The 22,446-nt window shown below is 32.5% G+C and overlaps 7 protein-coding genes across 7 annotated transcripts, besides 26 other annotated features; 4 read left to right on the top strand and 3 right to left on the bottom strand.

Moving 5' to 3' along the window:
- Window positions 1-189: 189 nt before the first annotated feature.
- TA04235 (Tpr-related protein family member, putative) lies at window positions 190-1,545 on the top strand (the record flags this gene model as incomplete). The annotated part of the gene is made up of 1 exon (XM_949974.1): window positions 190-1,545. The coding sequence occupies one exon, from the start codon at window positions 190-192 to the stop codon at window positions 1,543-1,545; it is 1,356 nt and encodes a 451-aa protein (XP_955067.1).
- Window positions 250-318: a sequence feature (10 probable transmembrane helices predicted for TA04235 by TMHMM2.0 at aa 21-43, 115-137, 149-171, 176-198, 211-233, 265-287, 300-322, 345-367, 388-410 and 420-442).
- Window positions 532-600: a sequence feature (10 probable transmembrane helices predicted for TA04235 by TMHMM2.0 at aa 21-43, 115-137, 149-171, 176-198, 211-233, 265-287, 300-322, 345-367, 388-410 and 420-442).
- Window positions 634-702: a sequence feature (10 probable transmembrane helices predicted for TA04235 by TMHMM2.0 at aa 21-43, 115-137, 149-171, 176-198, 211-233, 265-287, 300-322, 345-367, 388-410 and 420-442).
- Window positions 715-783: a sequence feature (10 probable transmembrane helices predicted for TA04235 by TMHMM2.0 at aa 21-43, 115-137, 149-171, 176-198, 211-233, 265-287, 300-322, 345-367, 388-410 and 420-442).
- Window positions 820-888: a sequence feature (10 probable transmembrane helices predicted for TA04235 by TMHMM2.0 at aa 21-43, 115-137, 149-171, 176-198, 211-233, 265-287, 300-322, 345-367, 388-410 and 420-442).
- Window positions 982-1,050: a sequence feature (10 probable transmembrane helices predicted for TA04235 by TMHMM2.0 at aa 21-43, 115-137, 149-171, 176-198, 211-233, 265-287, 300-322, 345-367, 388-410 and 420-442).
- Window positions 1,087-1,155: a sequence feature (10 probable transmembrane helices predicted for TA04235 by TMHMM2.0 at aa 21-43, 115-137, 149-171, 176-198, 211-233, 265-287, 300-322, 345-367, 388-410 and 420-442).
- Window positions 1,222-1,290: a sequence feature (10 probable transmembrane helices predicted for TA04235 by TMHMM2.0 at aa 21-43, 115-137, 149-171, 176-198, 211-233, 265-287, 300-322, 345-367, 388-410 and 420-442).
- Window positions 1,351-1,419: a sequence feature (10 probable transmembrane helices predicted for TA04235 by TMHMM2.0 at aa 21-43, 115-137, 149-171, 176-198, 211-233, 265-287, 300-322, 345-367, 388-410 and 420-442).
- Window positions 1,447-1,515: a sequence feature (10 probable transmembrane helices predicted for TA04235 by TMHMM2.0 at aa 21-43, 115-137, 149-171, 176-198, 211-233, 265-287, 300-322, 345-367, 388-410 and 420-442).
- A 218-nt stretch (window positions 1,546-1,763) lies between the features above and the next one.
- Window positions 1,764-6,765, bottom strand: TA04230 (uncharacterized protein; the record flags this gene model as incomplete). The annotated part of the gene is made up of 19 exons (XM_949973.1): window positions 1,764-1,940; window positions 1,972-3,133; window positions 3,276-3,319; window positions 3,354-3,528; window positions 3,561-3,613; window positions 3,644-3,705; window positions 3,735-3,865; window positions 3,898-3,980; window positions 4,012-4,347; window positions 4,378-4,848; window positions 4,930-5,294; window positions 5,324-5,426; window positions 5,455-5,775; window positions 5,838-5,916; window positions 5,948-6,060; window positions 6,087-6,270; window positions 6,300-6,379; window positions 6,411-6,629; window positions 6,736-6,765. 19 exons carry the CDS (start codon window positions 6,763-6,765, stop codon window positions 1,764-1,766), a joined length of 4,188 nt encoding a protein of 1,395 aa, XP_955066.1.
- A 246-nt stretch (window positions 6,766-7,011) lies between these two features.
- Window positions 7,012-7,155: a sequence feature (Signal anchor predicted for TA04225 by SignalP 2.0 HMM (Signal peptide probability 0.005, signal anchor probability 0.813) with cleavage site probability 0.001 between residues 48 and 49).
- Window positions 7,012-9,768, top strand: TA04225 (uncharacterized protein; the record flags this gene model as incomplete). Its single annotated transcript, XM_949972.1, has 1 exon — window positions 7,012-9,768. One exon carries the CDS (start codon window positions 7,012-7,014, stop codon window positions 9,766-9,768), a length of 2,757 nt encoding a protein of 918 aa, XP_955065.1.
- Window positions 7,105-7,164: a sequence feature (1 probable transmembrane helix predicted for TA04225 by TMHMM2.0 at aa 32-51).
- A 131-nt stretch (window positions 9,769-9,899) lies between the features above and the next one.
- Window positions 9,900-10,262, bottom strand: TA04220 (uncharacterized protein; the record flags this gene model as incomplete). Its single annotated transcript, XM_949971.1, has 1 exon — window positions 9,900-10,262. One exon carries the CDS (start codon window positions 10,260-10,262, stop codon window positions 9,900-9,902), a length of 363 nt encoding a protein of 120 aa, XP_955064.1.
- Window positions 9,906-9,962: a sequence feature (1 probable transmembrane helix predicted for TA04220 by TMHMM2.0 at aa 101-119).
- Window positions 10,263-10,820: 558 nt separating the features above from the next.
- Window positions 10,821-15,309, top strand: TA04215 (uncharacterized protein; the record flags this gene model as incomplete). Its single annotated transcript, XM_949970.1, has 4 exons — window positions 10,821-14,734; window positions 14,820-15,126; window positions 15,159-15,222; window positions 15,254-15,309. The coding sequence occupies 4 exons, from the start codon at window positions 10,821-10,823 to the stop codon at window positions 15,307-15,309; spliced, it is 4,341 nt and encodes a 1,446-aa protein (XP_955063.1).
- Window positions 15,310-15,394: 85 nt separating this feature from the next.
- On the top strand, window positions 15,395-16,990 carry TA04210 (uncharacterized protein; the record flags this gene model as incomplete). The annotated part of the gene is made up of 1 exon (XM_949969.1): window positions 15,395-16,990. One exon carries the CDS (start codon window positions 15,395-15,397, stop codon window positions 16,988-16,990), a length of 1,596 nt encoding a protein of 531 aa, XP_955062.1.
- Window positions 16,991-17,084: 94 nt separating this feature from the next.
- Window positions 17,085-22,078, bottom strand: TA04200 (cation-transporting ATPase, putative; the record flags this gene model as incomplete). Its single annotated transcript, XM_949968.1, has 6 exons — window positions 17,085-17,677; window positions 17,734-17,921; window positions 18,039-21,712; window positions 21,777-21,830; window positions 21,857-21,945; window positions 22,003-22,078. The coding sequence occupies 6 exons, from the start codon at window positions 22,076-22,078 to the stop codon at window positions 17,085-17,087; spliced, it is 4,674 nt and encodes a 1,557-aa protein (XP_955061.1).
- Window positions 17,100-17,168: a sequence feature (12 probable transmembrane helices predicted for TA04200 by TMHMM2.0 at aa 84-102, 152-174, 313-335, 339-358, 572-594, 609-631, 1344-1366, 1376-1393, 1414-1436, 1456-1478, 1491-1511 and 1531-1553).
- Window positions 17,226-17,288: a sequence feature (12 probable transmembrane helices predicted for TA04200 by TMHMM2.0 at aa 84-102, 152-174, 313-335, 339-358, 572-594, 609-631, 1344-1366, 1376-1393, 1414-1436, 1456-1478, 1491-1511 and 1531-1553).
- Window positions 17,325-17,393: a sequence feature (12 probable transmembrane helices predicted for TA04200 by TMHMM2.0 at aa 84-102, 152-174, 313-335, 339-358, 572-594, 609-631, 1344-1366, 1376-1393, 1414-1436, 1456-1478, 1491-1511 and 1531-1553).
- Window positions 17,451-17,519: a sequence feature (12 probable transmembrane helices predicted for TA04200 by TMHMM2.0 at aa 84-102, 152-174, 313-335, 339-358, 572-594, 609-631, 1344-1366, 1376-1393, 1414-1436, 1456-1478, 1491-1511 and 1531-1553).
- Window positions 17,580-17,633: a sequence feature (12 probable transmembrane helices predicted for TA04200 by TMHMM2.0 at aa 84-102, 152-174, 313-335, 339-358, 572-594, 609-631, 1344-1366, 1376-1393, 1414-1436, 1456-1478, 1491-1511 and 1531-1553).
- Window positions 17,661-17,677: a sequence feature (12 probable transmembrane helices predicted for TA04200 by TMHMM2.0 at aa 84-102, 152-174, 313-335, 339-358, 572-594, 609-631, 1344-1366, 1376-1393, 1414-1436, 1456-1478, 1491-1511 and 1531-1553).
- Window positions 17,734-17,785: a sequence feature (12 probable transmembrane helices predicted for TA04200 by TMHMM2.0 at aa 84-102, 152-174, 313-335, 339-358, 572-594, 609-631, 1344-1366, 1376-1393, 1414-1436, 1456-1478, 1491-1511 and 1531-1553).
- Window positions 20,039-20,107: a sequence feature (12 probable transmembrane helices predicted for TA04200 by TMHMM2.0 at aa 84-102, 152-174, 313-335, 339-358, 572-594, 609-631, 1344-1366, 1376-1393, 1414-1436, 1456-1478, 1491-1511 and 1531-1553).
- Window positions 20,150-20,218: a sequence feature (12 probable transmembrane helices predicted for TA04200 by TMHMM2.0 at aa 84-102, 152-174, 313-335, 339-358, 572-594, 609-631, 1344-1366, 1376-1393, 1414-1436, 1456-1478, 1491-1511 and 1531-1553).
- Window positions 20,858-20,917: a sequence feature (12 probable transmembrane helices predicted for TA04200 by TMHMM2.0 at aa 84-102, 152-174, 313-335, 339-358, 572-594, 609-631, 1344-1366, 1376-1393, 1414-1436, 1456-1478, 1491-1511 and 1531-1553).
- Window positions 20,927-20,995: a sequence feature (12 probable transmembrane helices predicted for TA04200 by TMHMM2.0 at aa 84-102, 152-174, 313-335, 339-358, 572-594, 609-631, 1344-1366, 1376-1393, 1414-1436, 1456-1478, 1491-1511 and 1531-1553).
- Window positions 21,410-21,478: a sequence feature (12 probable transmembrane helices predicted for TA04200 by TMHMM2.0 at aa 84-102, 152-174, 313-335, 339-358, 572-594, 609-631, 1344-1366, 1376-1393, 1414-1436, 1456-1478, 1491-1511 and 1531-1553).
- Window positions 21,626-21,682: a sequence feature (12 probable transmembrane helices predicted for TA04200 by TMHMM2.0 at aa 84-102, 152-174, 313-335, 339-358, 572-594, 609-631, 1344-1366, 1376-1393, 1414-1436, 1456-1478, 1491-1511 and 1531-1553).
- Window positions 22,079-22,446: the final 368 nt, after the last annotated feature.

Genomic DNA, 22,446 nt, shown 5'->3' with positions numbered 1-22,446 from the left:
TTGGTTTTCCTTCATGGTTTTTATTATGATAACGTTAATGTTTGTTCTGATGGATACTGTGATTTTAAGTAATATTTCTGTAATATAGTAATAACACTAGGGCGTTTTAGACAATATAAGGAACAAGACACATAAGCTAGTAGATATAATCAATATACCATTAACACTCAGCAACTGAAACAGCATTAGATGCCAAAACAGTGTACACACTGTAGTGGTCAGCAGGGAGATGGTGAAAATAAGGGTGACTGTCCATTACTTATTGCTGCGTATGTACTTGCTGGACTTGCTATGATGCTTAACATTAGACTTTCATATAGTTCTGCTCCATATGCACTCATTAGATTCCAGTTACCTGAGAATCTATTCAGTGTGTTTGTTAGAAGAATGGCTAGTTCATTGGAACTTTGGTGTCTACCCAGCATGGCATTGGGTAACATATGGGATGTCTATTACAAAAAAATTATCTACGTAGGCACCGGCGGAGACTTCAACCCTCCCAAACCCGAAGACAGAACCTCTAAGTTCAAATGGATCATTGTTCCTTCAATTATCTCTCAGTGGTTAAACTTTCTAACCTATGTAATATTACTGGTTGTTTACCTGATGGGTGGAGATTATGGTCATCTAACTACATTCTACTTTGTTATTGCAATATCAGGATTTGTGTTTGGTATCAACATGGTGCTGTTGTATTCTGTTGACTTCTACTATATACCTGTATATATTGTTGGTGAGAACTCATTTCCAGCGCTGACCTCATTCATACACTACGTAAGTACTCTGATATTTGGTAACAGGAGGAAGTGGAACAGTGATTTCCTACTTGTAGGGATTGATATTGTGGTTGCAATAATAATCTCCTTTGTGGCGGCCATGGTATGGAGCATAGGATACGGCCACTTTGCTGGAAATAATATTTCTACTGGTGATCTGAAACACGTCCATGCATTTGGATTCTCAGGCAGTTTAAACCCAGAAGCCACCTCACCATTTCTAATGATAGTTGTCGGCATGGGACTTGTCTATTCAATTTATCCTGGTATTGCGCCTGGTATGATTGTACCATTCTATCTCATTGATAAGATTGAAATGGTACTTCTAATTGCCACCATATTTCCACCTGTCATAGTTGCCGCACTAAGAAGATCTTTTTCAACTTGGGGCGATATTAGGTCTCCAATGTGTAAATGGGCCTCCGATAGCTTAGGCCAAGGTTCTGGTATTTTTTGGCACGCCTTTGATCTTCTAATGGTCATCAAAATTTTTCTAGCTGCCATATTTATTTACTGTTTGCATTACAGAGAATCCGCCATATCCCATTCAATCATCAATCAACCTAAGATGTCTACTTTCCTATCCATTATATTCTACATGTGTCATGAATGCCTATTGGCCTTAGGATTTCCAGGTATGGTAGGAGCTAATTTAGGAGGTGACCTGGTATTGATACCACAATACATAGGAGCGCTATTTATGATCTTCCTAGCATTTTATTCTGAAGGCTACCTAATTGAATATAAGATTCATTATCTTCATCATTGACCAACAACCGGTATTAAAATGTGGAACGCATTTTGATATTGGTCGAAAACAAGCAACAAAATAATTAACCACAACCTGAGGTAACTCTTTGCAAAGGATTTAAAGACCCATTGACCAATTTCTCATTAAATAATTCAATAAACATAATCTACTCAACCACACATCTGATAACTTATAGTAGTAGTGTGTATAATATATAAATAAAAATTAAATTAAAATTAATCTTGATGATCTATTAATAATCGTTTCCAAATATTATTTGTCTTGTACAATTTATTGTACAATAAATTTTTAAATGATTCGAAATTGTAAAAATTAATCAAGTTTAGATCAACAACATCAGGTGATTCCTTGTCACTTAGACTCACAGTATAATTGTTTACATTGAATTCAACCTAAAAAATTGTAAAATCTTATTAAACTGACCTTGTTAATATTATTTATAACAAGTTGTTTTACTAGAACCAGAGGGTCAATTACAGGAGGTTTCTCCTTCAATTCATATTTAGGTATTAGAAAATTAGTTAAAATAATCTTATCCTCAACAAGTTCAGGGTAAATGTATTTAATTAAATATTCCACATTCACATTATATACAGCAATCCAATCGTCTTCCTCAATTAAAATTGATAATTTATCCTCATACTCACACATTATACCATCAAATGTATTAACACAACTAACGGTATTAGGAGTAGGTTTAGTTGTGATTTGTTTCTTGTTGTTTAGAGATTTCGTTGAGGTTGGAGTATGTTCAAGAACCAATTCTTGTGCGTCAGAAATGGTTATGGGATGATTATTATTATTTATAAAGAATAATAAATAATCATTTTCATGTAAAAGCAGGTAGAAAAGTCCCTTGTTTATATTGAATAATTTCACCTCCGCTCTAGCGTAGTTATGAATTACACTGGTATCTTCAGAATTTATCAAATATATTTCATGATTTGTTAAACATAAAACTAGTGTTCGTGGGTCGAAATTGGGGTCGTCAAAAATGTCTTGCAAATTCGTAATAAATGATATATAATTAAACAAAATCACACGCTGTATGCTGTCACTCTTCACAATTGGTTGAATTTTATGATTGAGTAGTTGAAGTTGAAACTTTTGTTTAGAATCATTGAGTTTAATTTCATGGATGATAATGGTGAGAATAACAGTGTTTTCATTCTTCAGCAAGTTATTAACTATCAAGAATTTATAATCCTCAATCCTTATTATGCTAATTAGAATGTACATTATGTTAATGACAATGCTTGTGATGACCTTGCCAACTTGATAACTTGAATCACTGGAAACAGTTTCAGCAGTGGAAATGACGTGAATGTGATTATAAAAGTGGATGACATTCAAAATGTTAATTAATCCACTAATCAACTCATCGTTTATAAACTTTTTAATGCAAATATCGACGAAAAACATTTGTATTTCATAAGTTTCTGAAAACTTCACTAACCCAATCTGCTCAGTAATTAATAACAGAAATTCACTTGCATACAGCAATAATTTCTGAATATTGTCATTTGATATTATATTTTCAATGTTAAACTCATTCGCCATTTCCCCAAATATCATTTGTAGAAAACTACACATCAGATAATTTTAAATATAGTGAATGCTATAGTTAAGGGTATAGTGTTTAAAAGAGGTTACGAGTAGTTAATTAAATATATATCACATAGTATAACTCATTAGATTTTAATATAAATAATAATCTATGAAGATACTTTGTGATGATATCATAAATTATAATAATATCCATTGATTCAACCTGTAAAATGAATTATAAATAGAGTTAAAATTACAATGAGTTGGTTATCATATTTTAATAATTGTATGAAAAATTGAAAGAGTTTGACTGTGAGATGATTATCAAATATATTATGATTTGCAGTTAGTTTAATCAAATTTCTTGTAAAATTTGGATTCTTTAACTTATCTTTTATCCCTTCATCCCTCTCCATCACATTATTCAACAACCTGAAATTAAATTGACAATTTAGTTGAGTTACCTCAAGTATAATGAAACAATGTATGAAGTATTAATTTGAACATCTTCATACAACTAATAACATGTATTTAAATGTAAAAATACGTTGCTTCGTAAGATTTCAGTTGAAATTAATTTAAAATAATTCGAATCATCAACAAATACAGCTAAACATCTTTAAAAAATAATAACTCACCGTTATCAAATTGCTTTAGACGTTTAATAATTTCTTTTTCATTAATGACATTAAATTGTTCATATGTTAATTTGTAACCTTTTATTAAGCCTGCCCAGTATTCACTATTAACATTCCTTTTCTTCCTCTCACTAAAATAATTATTATTGAGTGATATTGTTACTTATAGTAGTGAATGAAATGGATGGAATAAAGAGGTGAAAGGTATAATAATAACTTGTCAACAATTTCCAAATTTATAATCAGCTAAAAATAATAATCAAAGATTTAAAATTACCGATAATTCTTCATTCATGTTAGTTTCAAAATACGATGAATCTTCTACAAAATGTGACATAGAGTCTCGAACTCCAATATTCTTAATGTCCAACTGGACATTGGTAATATCCACATTATCATATTCAATGTTGAATAAATCATCCAAATGAATATTGTTAATATATTTAATTAAATCAATTGAATCATTTCTTTGATTATCATTTAAAATAACATAATTGTAAAAGAACAGTAGTCGGAAAAATTGCCTACTATTATACTTTAACATGTTATTATATATACACAAGTTTATTAACTGTGTATAACTCTTGTATATTGATGTTTCAATGTAAGTTTCCTATAAATTATAAGTTTGTAGATGAATTACCTTTTCCATCTTCGACTCTGTTTTCATACATTTTAATACTAGTAACATTAAATTATCATCAATTATTGAATTGAATTTAAGAAAGCTTTTAAAACTATGCGATATCATGGTTATTATTAATTTCACAATGTTTGAGGATACTACTTCTACTGGATGGATCATGTCCACATGATCTTGAGGATCACTTGATGGATTATTATAAGTGAACATTAACAATTGAATTATCTTGTAAACATTTTCATAATTAATATTGACCAGTTCTACTCTCTTGACCAATGTTAGTACTATGCTATTTATGACTCCATTTGCTACATTACTACTCATTGACGGCACTACATCAATCATCTGTAACAGCTGATTAATAATGTTAGAATCAATTTTATCTTTTGGATACAATGTTAATATTATAACATTGTTCACCGTTACTTTTGTTACCAAATCATGACTCAATAACTTATCATCAACATATTCCTAAAAATTATACTATTAAAATGTTTATAATTAATGAAATTTTTATACTATTGAAGAATAAATAACTATAGAAAGAATTACCTTTAAATTAAAATTAGTATTTGATAGGTATAATAAAGTTGAAATGAATTTGAAATACCAACTATACATCTTTAGCATATATTTTTCCACATCAACTATTTCATTGTAGAATTTCACATCACTATCAACTTCTCTCATATGAGTTTTACCAATACCATTAATATACGTGTTGTTGACACCATTAACCATGTTTGATTTTACGCCATTAACCATACTTGACTTCAAACCATTAGTGATATTTGATAGTTTGAAACTCGATTCATGAGTATTAATATTGTTGATGAGAGTGGATGGATTAAATTCTTCAATTAATATATTACAATATTTATCACTAGTTGACGGATTCAATAGTATATAGCAAATTACTAAAAAATAATATTAAGTGAAAACATACATTCGAGAGCTGATGATAAGATGTAGATGTTTGGTTCGAACTCTTTTAAAGGCACAAGTAATAAATCGAATATATAGAAACCATTACATAACTCGTCCAACATCTGAACATGTATAAAGATAATAATTTACCTCATCATTGATTTTCATGATGCTAAATAAAAGCTTTAGGATATAATGGGTTAATAATGACTGCCTTGTGTTTAAACGTGTTGTTGGTAATCGTTCACCAATTAAATATTTTAAATTTGGTATTAGAAATATGTTACAAAAGTTTGAAACCAATGACAAATCACAATTGAAAATACAATTTGTAATTATCTTAATTATTCCAATAATACTATCAAAAGATTTCAATACAGTTTCTCCATTTACGACATTTTTTACCGTATGTAATTGCTTGCTTATCATCCCATTTTTAATCTCACACTCCATCAACTCATTCATTAAAAACTATAAATTATAATACTAAATGGAATAATCTAATGGATGACTAATATTAGAATAATTGAAACCTTTGCAATTGGATAATGGCTGATATCATATAAATTATCTTCATCGATGGTTAAGAGCACAAATAAGTCATACAGTTGTCTAAATATTAATAATTTGAATAATTTATTACGTGTTCCAAGGATTCTTTATTATATCTGAAATTACATATTGTATTATCGGTTGTAAGCAATTCGATAATTTGGCAGTAACTGGTAACTTTGAAAACGATATTAATAAATTCCTCTTCAATTCCTAATAATATTAATTACCGTAAGGTATAATAAATAGTTTGTAAGAGAAGATACGAATGGGAAGTTGTCGTATAGTTCGAGTAATGGATTAATAACTTCAATAATAATATCACAGATATCATTAGTAATTTCAGTGTTTGAGGCAATTGATACAACAGTTTTACCAATATCACGTCCTAACACACATAAATACAGTAATCCCCTATACAATATTAATATTAATATATATACTTTAGAATGTTATAATTCAGTTCATTATAACGTTCAATGATCAGTAACGATGAAATTCTAAAAGAAGATAACAGAGATTCCTAAAAGTTAATGTATTGATTTGGAAATTACATTCAAAAATCCGGAACTTTCTTGTTTATTTAACCATTCCACAGACTGCCCAGCGTTTAAGTAAATCTGAAAGTTTTGTGAAAAAAGTTTAATTGTGAAATTAACCTCAAAAGCTTTAGATTCAAAAGCTTTTACATGTTCTGACGCCTTTGAAGGTTCTTTAAGTGACAAATTAAGTTTTTCCACCAGTTCTGGGAAATTGACCAATATGTTCCTCTCCTTAAATATTTATTAATTCATTATATATGTAAATAAATGCGATAGAGGTGTAAGAATATAATAAATGTTTAATAAAATAATTTATATAAATGTGTAGGAAAAATACCTTAATGATAGGATCATGAATAATGTCCATGTTTTAGAAATGCTAACACATTGTCAAGAAAGTCTCATTTTCAGAAGAAATCAATTAAACAAATTTATTAAATGCGATAGAATTAAATAAAAGTTTGATTTCCGAGTAAAATTGAAATAATAATTCCCCATCAACTTGATGGTGTAATGTGTATAGAATCTCTAATAATTATTAATGTAGTAATATGTTAACGTAGTTTAAAAAGTTAATTTATAATTCAAACTTTTGTAGAATAGAATTAAACAAATGGAGAGATTCAAATTAATAGAATTATTTAAATTTTTGATAAAAATCGGAAACCTATTTTTTATCAATAAATTTGCATACAAAAGGTCAAAATGGATATGTGTTCTAATGAATATAGTCATTTTGTTCTATTTTCTAGTTTCAAGGTTCATTCAACTACAATTGGTGCCAATATCATTGTCGTTTATATTAAATGGATACCTGGCAAGCTATAACGGAATGATCTGTAGCAACTACTCTGAGCTATTCAAAAGACTAGGCTCTGAGTTTAACGTACAATACGACAGACCAAAGCATTGGAAAGTTTCTGAATTAAGGGAATTGGTGAATGAAGTTTATTCGTTGTATTCAGCACTTTATTTATCAGTTAATGTTTACAACTCAAAGCTTGGACCCGAACTTTCAAATCTGTATAATAGTCTCAGGAAACTTTTGATCTTACTCTCAAACGAACTTGTAAGACCAAAAGGTATTGACATTGATAATTTAGTCCACATTGATATTTACAACGATTTCAATAACGTCAAAGATCCCAACGCTAAGGATGTTAGCGTAGAAAAGCTGACTAGAGAATTACCAAGTGAAATTTACATAAATTTTCTCTCACTGGTCCATTCCGAGAATAGCAAATTAGTGAATGATCAACATGTAATGCAAGTTTTAATTGAGTTTCCAGACTTAACGTTCTTTGAGCAAATTGTGTCACACTCAAATAACCTGTTCAATATTTGTAACGTATTAAGTTTGGAAGGCATGAAAGAACATTCCAGAGGTTTTATATCACATTTCTTTTCCCATCCAAACTACGCTTTCGGGAATTTAACCTTTCTTAGATCACTACTGATTTATAAATTCAAAGCTGTGCATAACAGAATTGTTGCCAATAAATTAACTGGTGAAGTTATTGACACACTGTTCATTCCACACAGTAATTTTCTCAACTCACTACAACGTGAAAAAATTAACAGTAAATTGATACCAAGATCGAGTAATACCGACACTATTAGTTTATTATTTGGTTCGGATATATATTGTAAGGTAATGGATGGGTATAGAGGAGTGAAGAACGTATTGGTGTATGCTGGACCTAATGCCGCGTGTTATGAGTTTCATGCATTTCAATCTGAGATACCAACCTTAGTTGAAGCTGGAAACTCAATAATACTCTTTAATTATACCTCTGTAGCCAATTCTATTGGTCTACCCAAAATCACGAACATCACTAGAAATAACAGTTTCCTGATCAATCATATTCTTAACCATTATAACATCTCTGATGGTAATGGTAATAATAACAACCTTAGTAGTGACAGAAATACTAATGTTGCCAGCTTAAGTGATAGTGCAGAGGATGGAATGAAGATAAATTATTATGGATTCAGTTTGGGTGGATTTTTCACATTGAAGATGTGTAAGGGTAGTGAGATGAGGTTTATGGTCTTTAATAAGACATTTGGAGATATGAGGAATTTATCAATGAGTATGGTCGGTAAGTTTGTAGGTCCCCTGTTGCCTCTTTTTAACCTTAGCTCCAATACCATAGATGAATTTTATAGACTAAAAACCAATAAAATTATTACGGTCGATATCAACGATGAAATCATACCAATTAAGTGCAGTCTTCCAAACGAACTCATAAAACGTCTACTGCTACCTGGAATTAACAAATTAACTAAATCCTTCATCGACTATAAATTCAAAACACTGCAAATTATCAACAATTCCATCAACTCTACGAACCCACATAATTCGAGTAACTCAAATAACTCGATTAACAGTGATAATGTTAATAGTTCGGAGAATGTTATGGAAAAATTAATGTGTACTAAAGATATATTGAACGTGTTAATGTATAATATAAATTCAATTGGCGAGTCGTTATTAAATCTGTTGGAAAGCGGATCTGAAAATAACTTAAAGGATGAAATTTCAAGTACAAACGAGTTCTTTACGAAGCTTTTAGTATACGGAAGTATACCAAATAATTGTGTTTCAGGTTACGCAAATATTTTGAAACGGAAGAAATTCGAGCCCTATTCACTGTGTAACCTCTACAATATACTCTCACAGTTACAATTAAACACTAATTACTTCTCAACATGTTCGAAACTGAGCGAATCCAACACTATGAGATATAATATGACTGAGTCACAGGAAAAATACAATTCAGGTGAATACGATAGAAAGGATTCTGATAAAAGAGAATCTAGGTTAATAAAGGTGCCTGTGAAGGTGGCGGTATATTTTAGTGTGTTATTGGAGGGTAATACAATAGTGATTTCCAAGGATAATGATTATTATTTGGATTTCTCATCAGTGACTGAAAACACTTGTGAAGCCTCTCACGTGTACAAGTTTTTAAAGAACGATTTGAAGAATTTCGGGATCCCAAAGATACACTTAACGCCCATTAAACTTCTCGCCTATTTTAGACTCTACTCAATCGTTAACGTCTTCTACACCATGAACAAGGTTAAAAATATCGTAGATCAGTTTGAGGAGGTTGAGGACATTAATTCACTCTATGAATTGGTTAAGATATTTTTATACAATTTCGTCCAATTGTTGATTGAGGAACCTTTTGGAGAATTGACTACAGTTGAGGAAACCGCTGGGAGTGTTTCCTATGAATTTCAGCTCAACAAGTTAAGAAATGAATATCAAAAGTTTGGAGTCGTCATACCGGAATTCGTTGGACACAATGAGCAAAACCCACACACTCTCTCCTTAATTAAAGATTTAATCAAAAACCTGTAATGTAATTTTAACTGTTTTATATTACTATACATTCATAATACATAAATTATAAAAAAATTAATATTTTAAATCAGAAAGTTGGTGCGATAAAATATAATTCTTGAGCCAAATAATTAAATTGGTGGGAAAAATCACCAGTAGAGTCCAATAGAGCAGGCAATACAGAAAACAACAGATACGCCAAGAAAGGCCAATTTGGTTGCTTTGTTGCCTCTAGCAATTGATTTCAAATCCTTATTCTCCTGAATATATTGTCTAACCTTTGAGAACTTCTCGGATCCACTAGTGAAGTTAGGTGTTTTAGATGTTTTGGAGTTGAAATTAGATGATTTGGGGTTAGAATTTGGATCATTTGAAGCGTGATCAGGATCAAATTCCTGTTTAAGGTATAAAAAGTGTTCGTTTCGTTTAAAATTCTCTACACCTTGAACGCGACTCATATTAAAGCCGGGAATGGGATCCCTAGAAGAATTATAAGCGTTATCGAAATTCATTGCTCCAAAAAGTTGATAATATTACAAATACAATTATTGAGTTTATATTACCAAAACAACCCTTTTATGAAAAAATTGGTATGTTATAAAACAATTAGATGATTATATAGAGAAAAACTATAAGGGATGGTGTAATTTATTGGAGATATCTCTTAAAACACCGGCGTGCCTTCTACGTTGATTTTCTTTCTTTTGCCAAATGACAAGATTCATAGTACAAACTGATATAAAAGAAGTAACCAAAATTATTTTTGTACCCCGTTTCATCAAAAGAATATTATACAAAAAAGATCAGTAAATTACAAAATATATGCAATTTATTATAATTCCGCATTAATCCAATATAAAAATTATTAAAATTTAGAAAAAGAGAAATTAATGTGAAAATGTGAAATGAATATGAAATGGTACGACCTGATACAAAAACTGGTTTTTTGAAGAAAATGTATAATAAATTATAATAATTTATTCAAATGCTAGTTTTATAATTTTAACCAAGAAGTTAGTTAATTTCTAATTAAAGCAGTGAAAATATGCTGGCGTTCGAATCTGAAAAATATGTTAACATCTGAGATTCTGAACGCGGTGTTTGCCGCGCAGGAAGGTAACCCTAAAGCAAGCCAATTGTTATACGGACTTGTGGAGAATCAGGACGCTGGCAATCATACACCCGAAGAACTTGTAAATAAGTTAACTTATTCTTCCGATTTATTACTTTCACTTGTAAACTTATCTGAATCAGTCCCAAATGACTTCTTAATCACTTTTTTACAAAAATCGACAAATACAGTTACAAAGGAGAAATATTCCGAATTCATAAACCTACTTCGTTTCTACGGGTATACACTATTGGTCAAATTTGTCGAAAATAACTGGCAAATCTCACCAAAACCACTTAAATCACAATGTAAACTACATATACAATCTCTCTTCTCGAATTATAGAGTGGATAATGGTAATGCGGATATTAGTAATAGTAGTAATAGTATAAATAATATTGGTGTAAGAAATAGTAATTTTATTGAAGATCGTAATTCACCCACCGTTAAGGGAGTTGATTCTATTAATACAGTATTGAGCGAGTATTCTCTATTAGTGAATCAAAAGGTATCGCAGTATATAAGTACAATAGCAATAAGAGAATGGCCCACAGAATGGAACGAATTGATACCCTCAATCATAAGTTCATTAAATAGATTATTTATATCATTCGAGTCAGATTATAAGAATAATTTAAGAAATAAAAATGAACTATTGAGTGAAAATCATCAGTTGATGAATGAATTGATAGTATTTTGGGGTTTAATAGTTGAGATATCAGCAGAGATCCGTGAATGTCTTGATGTTACATTACTCCATAAGCGTAGAATTCAAATTTCTAACCTTATCAAATCATACGTTTATGATATTTTTATTACAATCCACCGAGCAATTGTACTTGGAATCGCTACAAAACCGCAACTAAGTAAACTCATTTTATCAATTTTCCGTAACCTTTCCTCAATTCTTGATGGGTTCATCTTTGTGACTTTTGACGTAGATGTGTTTTTACTTAATAATCTCAATTCAGATAATGCGTCAGATGTTGTACAAACACTTAGTAATCTCTGCTTAGACTTATCTCATAAACGAATTAAACATTTAAATACTATACCAGAATTCGACCTGTCAAACGAACAGCTGTATATTACAAAGCTAGAACGATTTTTAAAAAATCTAGTCATAATATCACAAAAATTGTCCATTCAATTAGCAGTAGATCAATCAATTGACCAATCACAAGTTAATTTGACACAGTCACAATTATTATTGAATCAATCACAGGTGACGGTGAATGTATTACAGATGTGCCAAGGATTTAGAAACCTAATGGAGAAGAATAGTAATTATATACTAGAAAATGTTAACGCAGAAGTTATCAAATTAGTATTTGATTATGTAATGTGTAGACTAATAATGCATCCATCAGTGGAAGTGTCAACGTGTAGTTTAAACGCAAGTTCACTGCTATTACGTAGAATCTCGTCAATCAAGTTAAAAAAGGGCGAAAATATCTTGCAAAAACTAAGTTGGCTGGACCATAAGAAGTTTTTGCTAATTTTGTTCATAAGATCACTAAAGCTGGGAAATCCAATCATAAATCCCATAATAACACAATACAACCTGTACACTAGGTTGCCCATACTGGATCCAATAATACACAATATCACAAGTCAACAAACTAATATGGGTGATACGGATTACGGAATATCGAGTATGAGGGAGTGGATTAGGTTATTGACGGAGTATGGTATGGTGGACGACGAGATATCAGTGGGCCAGATGAAGAGTTTTGAAGCGCGTTTTGCAGCATTGCGTTCAAGTATTTTGCACTGCTGTTCATTATTGGCGATTGTTAGCCCTGAATACATGCGTGAACTGATATCAATAGTTGGTGAGTTGTTATCAAGGTTCTGTGGAGAACTGGAGCAGGATTGTATCGGACATTGTTGTAACTATAGAAAAAATGAAAAAATATTAAATTACACCTGTGATAAATATATACTATTCGACGGCATACTGTTCATTCTGGAGTCCATCATCTTCAGACTCCGTAGCAACACCATCGATCTCAATAATAATAGCCACACGAATGGGAATGGAAACGGAGTTAATTGGTTATCTGTGGATTTGTATAAAAATTTAACAATAAACTTGACACCATATAACAGCGGTGACTGGCTAGTGATGTGTAACATGCTAATAATGAAGTTGATGAGTTTAGAGTTGTGTAAATCGCACAAGTATATGTTGGATATTCGAAGATTAGACTGTTTGTCAACTTTATCGATATTGTTTTTATATAACGGACAATATATAGGTGTAGTAATTGAGTTTGTGGTTAATAAAATCTTATTTGAGCTTCATCAGAATATTTCAAATTTAAATAAATGTGCACTTCAATGTCTGGTTGTTTTCTGCAAAAATTGTAAACATTTACTCGTACCATTTATTGACGTAATTGTCTCCAAAATCCACCATTGCCTGCTCATCGTTACTAATGACAATTCCAAAGATTTACTCATCGAATCTCTAATTTCACTCATTACTCTCTCTAATAATGGAGTTGATACCCATAATTCAGTAACTAACAATTTAGTACCTAATAGTTCAATGAATAATTCAGTAACTAATAACTCAGTTAATATTTCACCAAATGGTAGTCCAGTAAATAACCAATTAACTAATGGATCAGTAAACGGTAGTTCTGTGAATATGATGATTTGGAATATAATGAGTAATTATGTGAATGAATTGAGGTTAGTATATGAAAAGGTATGCGTGAATGGAGTTAATAGTGAGAATTTATACAGGTATTTGTTCGATGACCTAGATAATGATGCTAACCGGAAACACCTACACCGTATCATCAATATTCTCTACTCGATAATTAAAAAAATTAATATAACAAATACGATTAATGGCGGCATCGCAAATGGCACTAATAACACGCAGTCTAATAGTAGTGTTATGAATGGTGATGAAAACAACCCTGTTAGTGTGTTGGAAGAGTTGTATAGGATGGTCTTGGATATCTTGATGAGCTTTGTTAATTTCTGGAAATTCGATTTCTTCGACAAGAATATAGTCAGAAAGACAATATTGAGTCCAGGAAAAGATGAATGGTTGTCATTACAAGGGTATAATGAAGCATTGGCAAACGAAGATAACCTAGAATTAATAGTTGAAACAGTTTTCCCGATACCAGATACACAAAATAAAAATACAATACGTTCCATAAGACGTTATATCTATATTCTGAGACAATCGACATTAAAGTTATTGGGCGCAATTATACAACATTACAGTAATTGTTCGAGCAGTATACAACTGGACGAGAAGTTTGATGAGTATGTAATTGGAATAATCGAGTGGATTCCAGTATTCTATTTATATCAAATAATAAAGCATACATTATCGCCTTGTATATTAAATTTGAAGCAAATTAATATTATTATTACTAAACTTCAGCAAAGAATTAATCACGAGTTTCTATCTCTAAGGTTATTCAAATCGCACAACTCACAAACCCATAATAGCAATGTTGATGGAGTTGAGGAAAAAATCATACAATTATATTATTTAAAGGTCTATGCCTGCATCGATTGCTCTAATGAAATCTTGTCACTCATTTTATTCCTCATCAAATCTCTTCCCAACACTAACGCAGTTACTAATAATTCTACTGTAACTTTCAATAATACACCCAACTCAGTTGGTGTTAACAGTGGTTTGGTGGAAGAAGAGAGGTTGAGAAGTATATTATTGTGTTTATCAAGTTCACTAGTATGGCCACATGGAAGAATCGTAAGTGAGTCATTGAGGATTTTAAGAATTTATGCTAAAATTGCACCTCAACTTGATACTCAGTTACACTCCAAATATTTATATCAACTCATTCTATACCTAAATAAACAAATACTACTACCAAGGTAATATAAAATTACATAAATTTAAATAAATAAAAATTAATAAAAATAAAATTAATTAAAATTAAATAAATAATAATTTGATTAGGGAGTTTAATCCAATAGAAATTGGAGGTGGTAATAGTAACGGTTATGATAGCGTAAAGGAGTTTGTGAATACAATTTGCTGTTTATATGAATCACTAGTCAAATGTTTTCCAAACACCAAGATCATACAAGATGAAGAAGTTAACCTGAATGAGCTGGTGTCATCAGAACATATATTCGAGACGCTAAAGCTATTTACACCCTTCTTCGGGGAACAAGATTGTATAATATTTGTAAAGTATATTCTAATGCAAAAATCAATAGACTCAAGATCACTAATGAGAAATAGAATAAATCAAATTCTAAAGGTAAAAAAAATAATAGTAAAATAACGCTTCAGATTAATAACTATGATTTCGCAAAACAATTCAACTGCAGTATCTTGGAACCCAAACCTACCTCAAGTAATATTTTATTAAATTAATATTAATGTAGATGAAGAGGAGGAAGATATCTTGGGAAACGATATACTTTATTTATTATTTGAATAAACACACCCCATATTAAGATTCCACTTTTATGTACTTGTTAATCACTCACTAGTCATTAGTTATATATTTAATAATAAAGTAATAAATGGGAATGAGAAAATGTGAGTATTGCGGGTCCAGTGAGATCGAGGATTATACTCACCTGGGTGAGCTGGTATGTCAGGACTGCGGAGCAGTCTTGCAAGAAAACACGATCCTAGAGCAAGTGGAATACTCAGATAATAACTCTGGAAATACCCAAGTGCTAGGGAGATTTGTATCAAATTTATCCTCAGGAAGACAGGCCCTAACCCATACAACTTGGCATAGTAGAGAACAAGTTATAAATCGAGGTAATGAAAACATTAAAAAAATAGCCGAGGCTTTAAGACTCTCACCACATCACATCGATGCCGCAAAGAGGATATATTTGCTGGCAGTACAAAGGAATTTCACCATGGGCAGAAATAACCTCCATGTCGCCTCGTGCTGTTTGTACACTATTTGTCGCAGAGAAAGGACGCCTCATCTGCTAATAGATTTCTCAGACGTTTTATTGACGCCAGTAAAAACAATCGGCCAGATTTTCATGAAATTGGTCCGAATGTTGCATATATCAGTGCCGAACATCGACCCTTCAATATTTTTTGAAAGGTTCGCAACCCAGTTACAGCTAAAGGATATACATAAAATCATTAACACTGGTAATAGAATAATACAAGCCATGAATAGAGATTGGCTATGCACAGGTAGGAGACCTACAGGTTTATGTGGAGCTGCTTTATTGGTTGCGGCACGTTTCCATGGCATTTCACTCTCCGCTGAATCCGTTTCCTCTGTCGTTCGTATCTCACACCCTACAATACTCAAGAGGTTATCTGAGTTTAAAGTTACCAGCACTGCACATATTAAGGTTTCAGAATTCGATAACACAGATATCGACTCATTGCCCAAATTAACATTACCGCCTTGTCTACTGAACAAACTGGCTAGGAAGAAAAAATACGAAGGCTCAGATTACACTTCAGAATGTGTGTCCACGAGCTCAGACTATGACAGGGTTAGCACAGATTATGAAAGGACTAGTGTGAGATCAGGTATTAATTCACCCATGAACGAGATTAATACTGGACTGTCTACGGATTTGTTATGTACTGACGAGCCAACTCCTAATCAAATTAACACCATTGCTCAGTCGATCTTATCTTCCATTAACAGCATGTCAACTCCAACTAAATACTCTCAAACCACTCTCCACTCTAACACTATTGACAGTATTAATAGTGACAGCACTATTGTCGACGCTAATGAGGATAATGGTGCCGACTCCCCCCTAAATGCAGCTGACTCAAATTTGAATCCCGTCGAGTCAGTTTTGAGTGAGGATGACGAAGACGACATTGCCATGTTCAAGGAGATGATTCTGCCTGAGAATGAGAGGAAGATGAAGATGATTTTGTGGGATGAGGTTACGAAGGACATAATGCCGAAGGTGTACAGGCGCCAGATGGAGAGGAAGAGGCGCGAGCAGTTGGGTCAGAATGTAAAGAAGCGAAAGTATGTGAGGCGAGTGTATTCTGAGTATCCTGAAGCTCAGGACGCCGTCGAGTCTGCCAGAATGGCTCTTGAACGCCATGCTAAAGGTTTCATGAACCACGTAAACAAAGACGTTTTCAAATCACTTCTTTCCCAATCCACTTAATATTTTATTATTTAAATATTTTATTATTTAAATATTTGTTTATTTATATTTATATTTATATATTTATATATTTATACATATTAAATTATTAAAATTAGTCGAATGAGTAGTAGAAGAAGTTGATGAGTTTGGATATGACAAAAGTTAAAATGAAATCCAGAAATACTACTGCCGTGATTTTAAGCTTGAGTGTGTGGTTGATTGGCACTAGTGAGAAGAATGAGTTTAGTGGCTTGACTAGGTCTGAGATGAATAGCAGCATTGTGAAATATGAGAAGAGCACTGGCTTGAAGAGGAACTTGTTATTTACGATTGTGTCCATGTAGGGGTAGTCGATGTAGTTGCTCACGAAGCTGTTGAGGTTGATTGCGTACCAGACGTAGTAGAGCAGGGTGTTGACTACATTGGGTTCGAAGTCCATATCCAGGTATCCTTTATAGTCAGCGCTTCTATACATCTTCCCCATGTTCCACACGTATATTAGAAAGTACGAGTGCACTAGTATCTGCAACACCAGGCTCATGAAGTTGCAGGGGCTGAATATTGACTTTTCTGGCTTCTTGTCGCACGTCACATCGATACACTTGCTTTTATTTAGTGATAGGACCAGATATGTGTATAACACACTATATAATGTCGTCTGAGCATCACTAAAGTTCACTCCATCCAACGCCAAAACTGACATTCCTACCCAAATTTATTATATTATTATTATGTTATATATAAAATAATTAATTTGTTACCTAGTGCTGTGATAAGAGAATTAATTCCCATGAGTTTATAGAGCATGAAGAGATTATATAGAGAGCATCTTCCTGATTTGATGAGGTTGAATACGCAATTAACATCACTTCCGTGATATGTAAATGGGCTTGCTATACTAGCTTCACCTAGCTTTATATTCGGTAATTCATTATCCAATATGAAATCACTAAGTTATTATTAATTTCTATTATACTAGTTTGTAGGTATAATGTAAATAAATAAAATAAATAAAATAACTAAAAAAATTTTTTTAAAAAATAAAAAAATATATATGTATTGATACGGTTTGGATTTATCATCTTTGTGTATGATATTGAGTAATGAGATTCCGATATCTGCTTGCTTGAGTGCAGAGATATCATTGGTCCCGTCACCACACATTGCGATAGTTTTGTTGTTAAGTTTATAGCACTTTATTATAAACTCCTTTTGCTGCGGTGACATTCTCGCAAACACACTACAGTTATTTATTATCATTATTACTTCACTCAATTCTATCTCACAGCCTGTTGCGCTAGCATTGTTGGTACTGAGAATATTCGGAGTATTGGTGTTGGAAGTGTTGGGACTATTAGTAGTATTCGTAGGTGTATTATTACTGTTCAGTAATAATTGTAGGATGTTACCCGTGATTGAGAGGATATGATTAGGCATTAATCTGTACATATTATTTAAAACTTGTTTCGTTGTGGAGTTGGGGAAGAAATCTTCTCCGTTCCTTTTCTTCCAGACGAAATTGCCTTTGCTGAAGCTTAGAATTGCAAAGTTATTGGAGCCGTCCTCATAATCTTCAGACTCTGCCATTTCATAATACATGTGATAGTAATATGGAAATAACACCTTCAACACCAGCATATACATACTCCATAACTTTCTCCGCATGTATCCTATCGGACATCCACTAACTTTACTGGTTGAAACACCGGAACTAACTCTCTTTGTAACTTCCACTGGGTTATCCACTGCAAGTTTATTTTCCTCCGAGCTACTCTTTACACTACTAGTTCCAGTATTAGTTGACATGTTAGAATAATACTTGAATGGGCAGGTTTCTAGGAATTTTTTGTAACTATTCCTGCTGCTGCCCATTAAATTGGTCGTATTTGAGGACAACGACTGATTCAATGGGCATCTTTGAATATAGTTTGGATTTTTTTGTGATTTTTGTAGAAACGGACAATTTGTTTCTTTGTAAATTGGGCACTTTTGTATTGTTTTCATCTTCACGTTACTGATTGGGCATTCGTCGTCCAATTCATAATTATACGTCTTCAGATATTCCTTCATAGTCATCCCGCCCTTTACACCAAACACGCTTTTATTAAATAGGCTATTTTTGCCACCAAATAAGCCGTGTTTTCCGCCTAAATTATTTTTACAGAATAAATTTTTGGTCAGATGACTTGTGCAATTGATTGGACATATAATTGTAGATTTGTCATTGACCATGTTGATTTGCTGAGTGACATAACATGCGGTTAAGATGTTATCACCTGTGATCATGATTTTTTTAAAGTTTTTAAGTCTTTTCATGCAAAGTTTACTTGAATTTTTTATGGGCGCTTCTAAGGCCAAGAACCCACAAAACTCCAGGTCTTTCTCCACTATATTGCGGTCAATTGTTATTAATGCGTTTATTGGGATATCGTATAGACGCTTATATGCTAAGCATAGCACTCTTAACCCCTTGATTGTCAAATCATGACACACCTCCTCAAAGTAACTCGGCACTAACCTTAACAGCATCTTCACCTTCTCTGGTGATCCTTTCGTTAATAATAACAACTCACTCCTTGCACTTGTTATACTACTACTAATAGTAGTTAGGTTTCCTGTGTGGCCATGACTACTGACGATGGTTGACATTCTACCCAATTCTGAAGTGAATCTCCATCTTTTGAGTATTTTAAGATTAATTTGTCCCTGCGGGTTATTAATATATACAATGTTATTGTTACTACGATCGATTTGATTATTAAAATGTGTAAATGATATTTTCTCCATTGGGTCGCCTGTTATTGCTCCGTTGACGTTGGTTAACGAATGACACCCTCCGATCACCAATTTACTATAGTACCTCATCACAGTTTCATCCACTCCATTGGGTGAGCTCTGATTTACTGCGTTATCTAATGGTTCCGTGGAACTGCTATAGTAGAGTCCGTTGAGATACATTTGGTCTTGTGTGAGAGTGCCCGTTTTATCAAATGCAATGACGTCAATATTAGCGGCCAGTGGGAGTCGATTCGGCTCAGTGCAATAAATACCTTTTTTCCTCAGCTGAATCAGACCGATAGTGACAGCCATGGAAAGTGTGACTGGGAATTCTGGCGGAATCACCGACACTAAAATTCTCGAAGTTACCAGTAACAACTTTTTCACACTTTTGTAGTTGCTGTTTCTAACCACTACCACTACAGCTGCAACTGCAAATAACACTAATAGAAGCAAGAACATGTAACCTTGCGCATTACTTCCCACTACCTTATTCGGGTCACTATTTAGTATTGAATGCACCAAACGGCCTTGATAACTCTCAAATCCTGTTCTGATTACTAAACATATTGAACCGTTTCCAACCATTTTTTCTATTCCTCTATAACTCACATTCTTCAAACTACTATTAGGAGAAGCGCCTGCAGCACTACTAGGTGAGGTGCTACTTGTATTGGATGTGTTGGCGGTTGTAGTGTTTTTGGTCAGTATGATGGTCGTACCTGAGAAAATCGTTGAGTTTCTCTGATTAACAGAGTTATCTTCAACGCTAGTTTTAAACTGTGGTATTGATTCTCCTGTCAATATCGACTCATCCACTATCACTTCTCCTTCCAGTATTAAGCAATCACACGGGCATATAATTATCTCATCGTTAACGTTATTCTTGTTATTAACTTTATTACTATTATTTACAACATTCTTATTCTTATTTTTAACAGTACTTGATGTGTTTGGAACATTAATAGAGTTGGTAGTGATCAGGATAATATCGCCTGGGTAGAGTAAATTTGTGAGGGTGACTTGCCATTTGTGATCTCTATATACGTAGATGTTGAATGGCGGCAACTTCATAGAATTAATTCTATTATATTCAATAATCCTTTTATATACCATTTGCACCTCAATTAACACCATGGAAAAGATGGAAATGAGTGAATAATAAAGATAGTCATCGAAGATCCACAGCAGAGTTGACGTAACTTGGAACAGGAAGAAAGGTGCCATAAAGGCTTCTAACAGCATTTTCCAGAAACTGCACCTTGGGATTTCATAATCGTTTGGTCCATAATAGTCTGCGCAAACATTTAAATTTGGTTCGAAGCCACAGGACTTTTCCACTCCTTCCGACATACTCAATAATCCTCTCCAGTTTAATATTTGCGGTACTTGGACCTCATCGAAGTGCTCCACCGGCTCAAAACGTCCACTTCCTACTTTGAACACAAACTTTTTATAATCATGTATATAGTATATGAAGCCCGTTCTGTATAGTGGCAATAACAGTTTATTTGTCCGGTTAATCGTGAGGAAATTCGTATCCAACACGATTTCGTTAATGAAGATGTGTGTCGCCTTATTAGTTACAAAGTCAGAGAATCCTTGCGTTCCTTCTCTAAATCTACATCGGTCATAGAAAAAACATAGTTTAAACCCCGTCAGCCAGATACAACTCATTAAAACTACTGTATACAATGTTATGAATATTGCTGATATAAGGAATATCAGTTCATTTGTAGAAAGGTTTAGCTTGTTGATGAATAGTGGTAGGTTAATATCTCGAAGTGATGACAATTCATGTCTTCCTGGTTCCACTTCAGTTAATGTTAAGCATTCTGACCATGAAAGTCTTAATTTTGTCAAAAATTCAGGCCTGAAAAACACGGCTAGAGTGCTCAGTAAAAAAACCGGGGATAGTTTAATATATAGCGCCTGGTTACTTCTATATTTATAAAGTGTTCTCTGTATCTTTATTTCAGCCATTATTTTTCATTTAAAAATAATATTCAAGTTGGTTGAAATATACCTTAAAGGGGTTGAAATTTGAGTTCCAACTGGTTTTAAAAAGTTTTAAATGGATCTAGAAAATTATTAATATTATTATACATTGGTAATGATAGGATTTGTGTTAAATTTGTATTGGTTTCGGAGCCCTGATTCAGGTTTCCAGTTGGTTGCGATTAAAATTATAATTTCTGTATTGTAATTTAGAATATTACACATTTCTTATTTAATGGAGTAAAGAATTACACCTTTTTTATTTAAATATATGCAATGATTTTCTCTACTTCGAAATTGGCCTAGGAATGGGGTTGACACATTTTCCATTGTTAGTATTTTAGGCCTTTTAAATCTCAATTCAGACACATCTTATAGAAATGATTTGTTTTCCATCTGTTTTTTAATTTTTAGCTCAGAATTTGAGTAAAAATTTTGTTTTCCACAGCCCTTGTGTTCTAAATACAAAGACTATAAAATGGACCAGCTCAAGGACTCAACCAACCAGTCTTCCATTTCCTTCCGCAATGATGAAATATCATCACGTCCGGAATCCAACATGAATAGATCTATTTTTTGTGCTTCGCTTATATACGCCATTCTAAGTCGTCTTCTAATTTAATTTATTTATTTTATAGCTATTTAACTATTTAATAAGTCATTTAAATTATTTTACATAAATTTAGTTTGAAAATTAT

The sequence above is a fragment of the Theileria annulata genome, chromosome 3 (genome assembly GCF_000003225.4).
Source record: "Theileria annulata chromosome 3, complete sequence, *** SEQUENCING IN PROGRESS ***".
Classification (NCBI taxonomy): Eukaryota; Apicomplexa; class Aconoidasida; order Piroplasmida; family Theileriidae; genus Theileria; species Theileria annulata.
The sequence above is the reverse complement of the archived record's forward strand: the minus strand, read 5'-3'. Positions and strand labels throughout refer to the sequence as shown.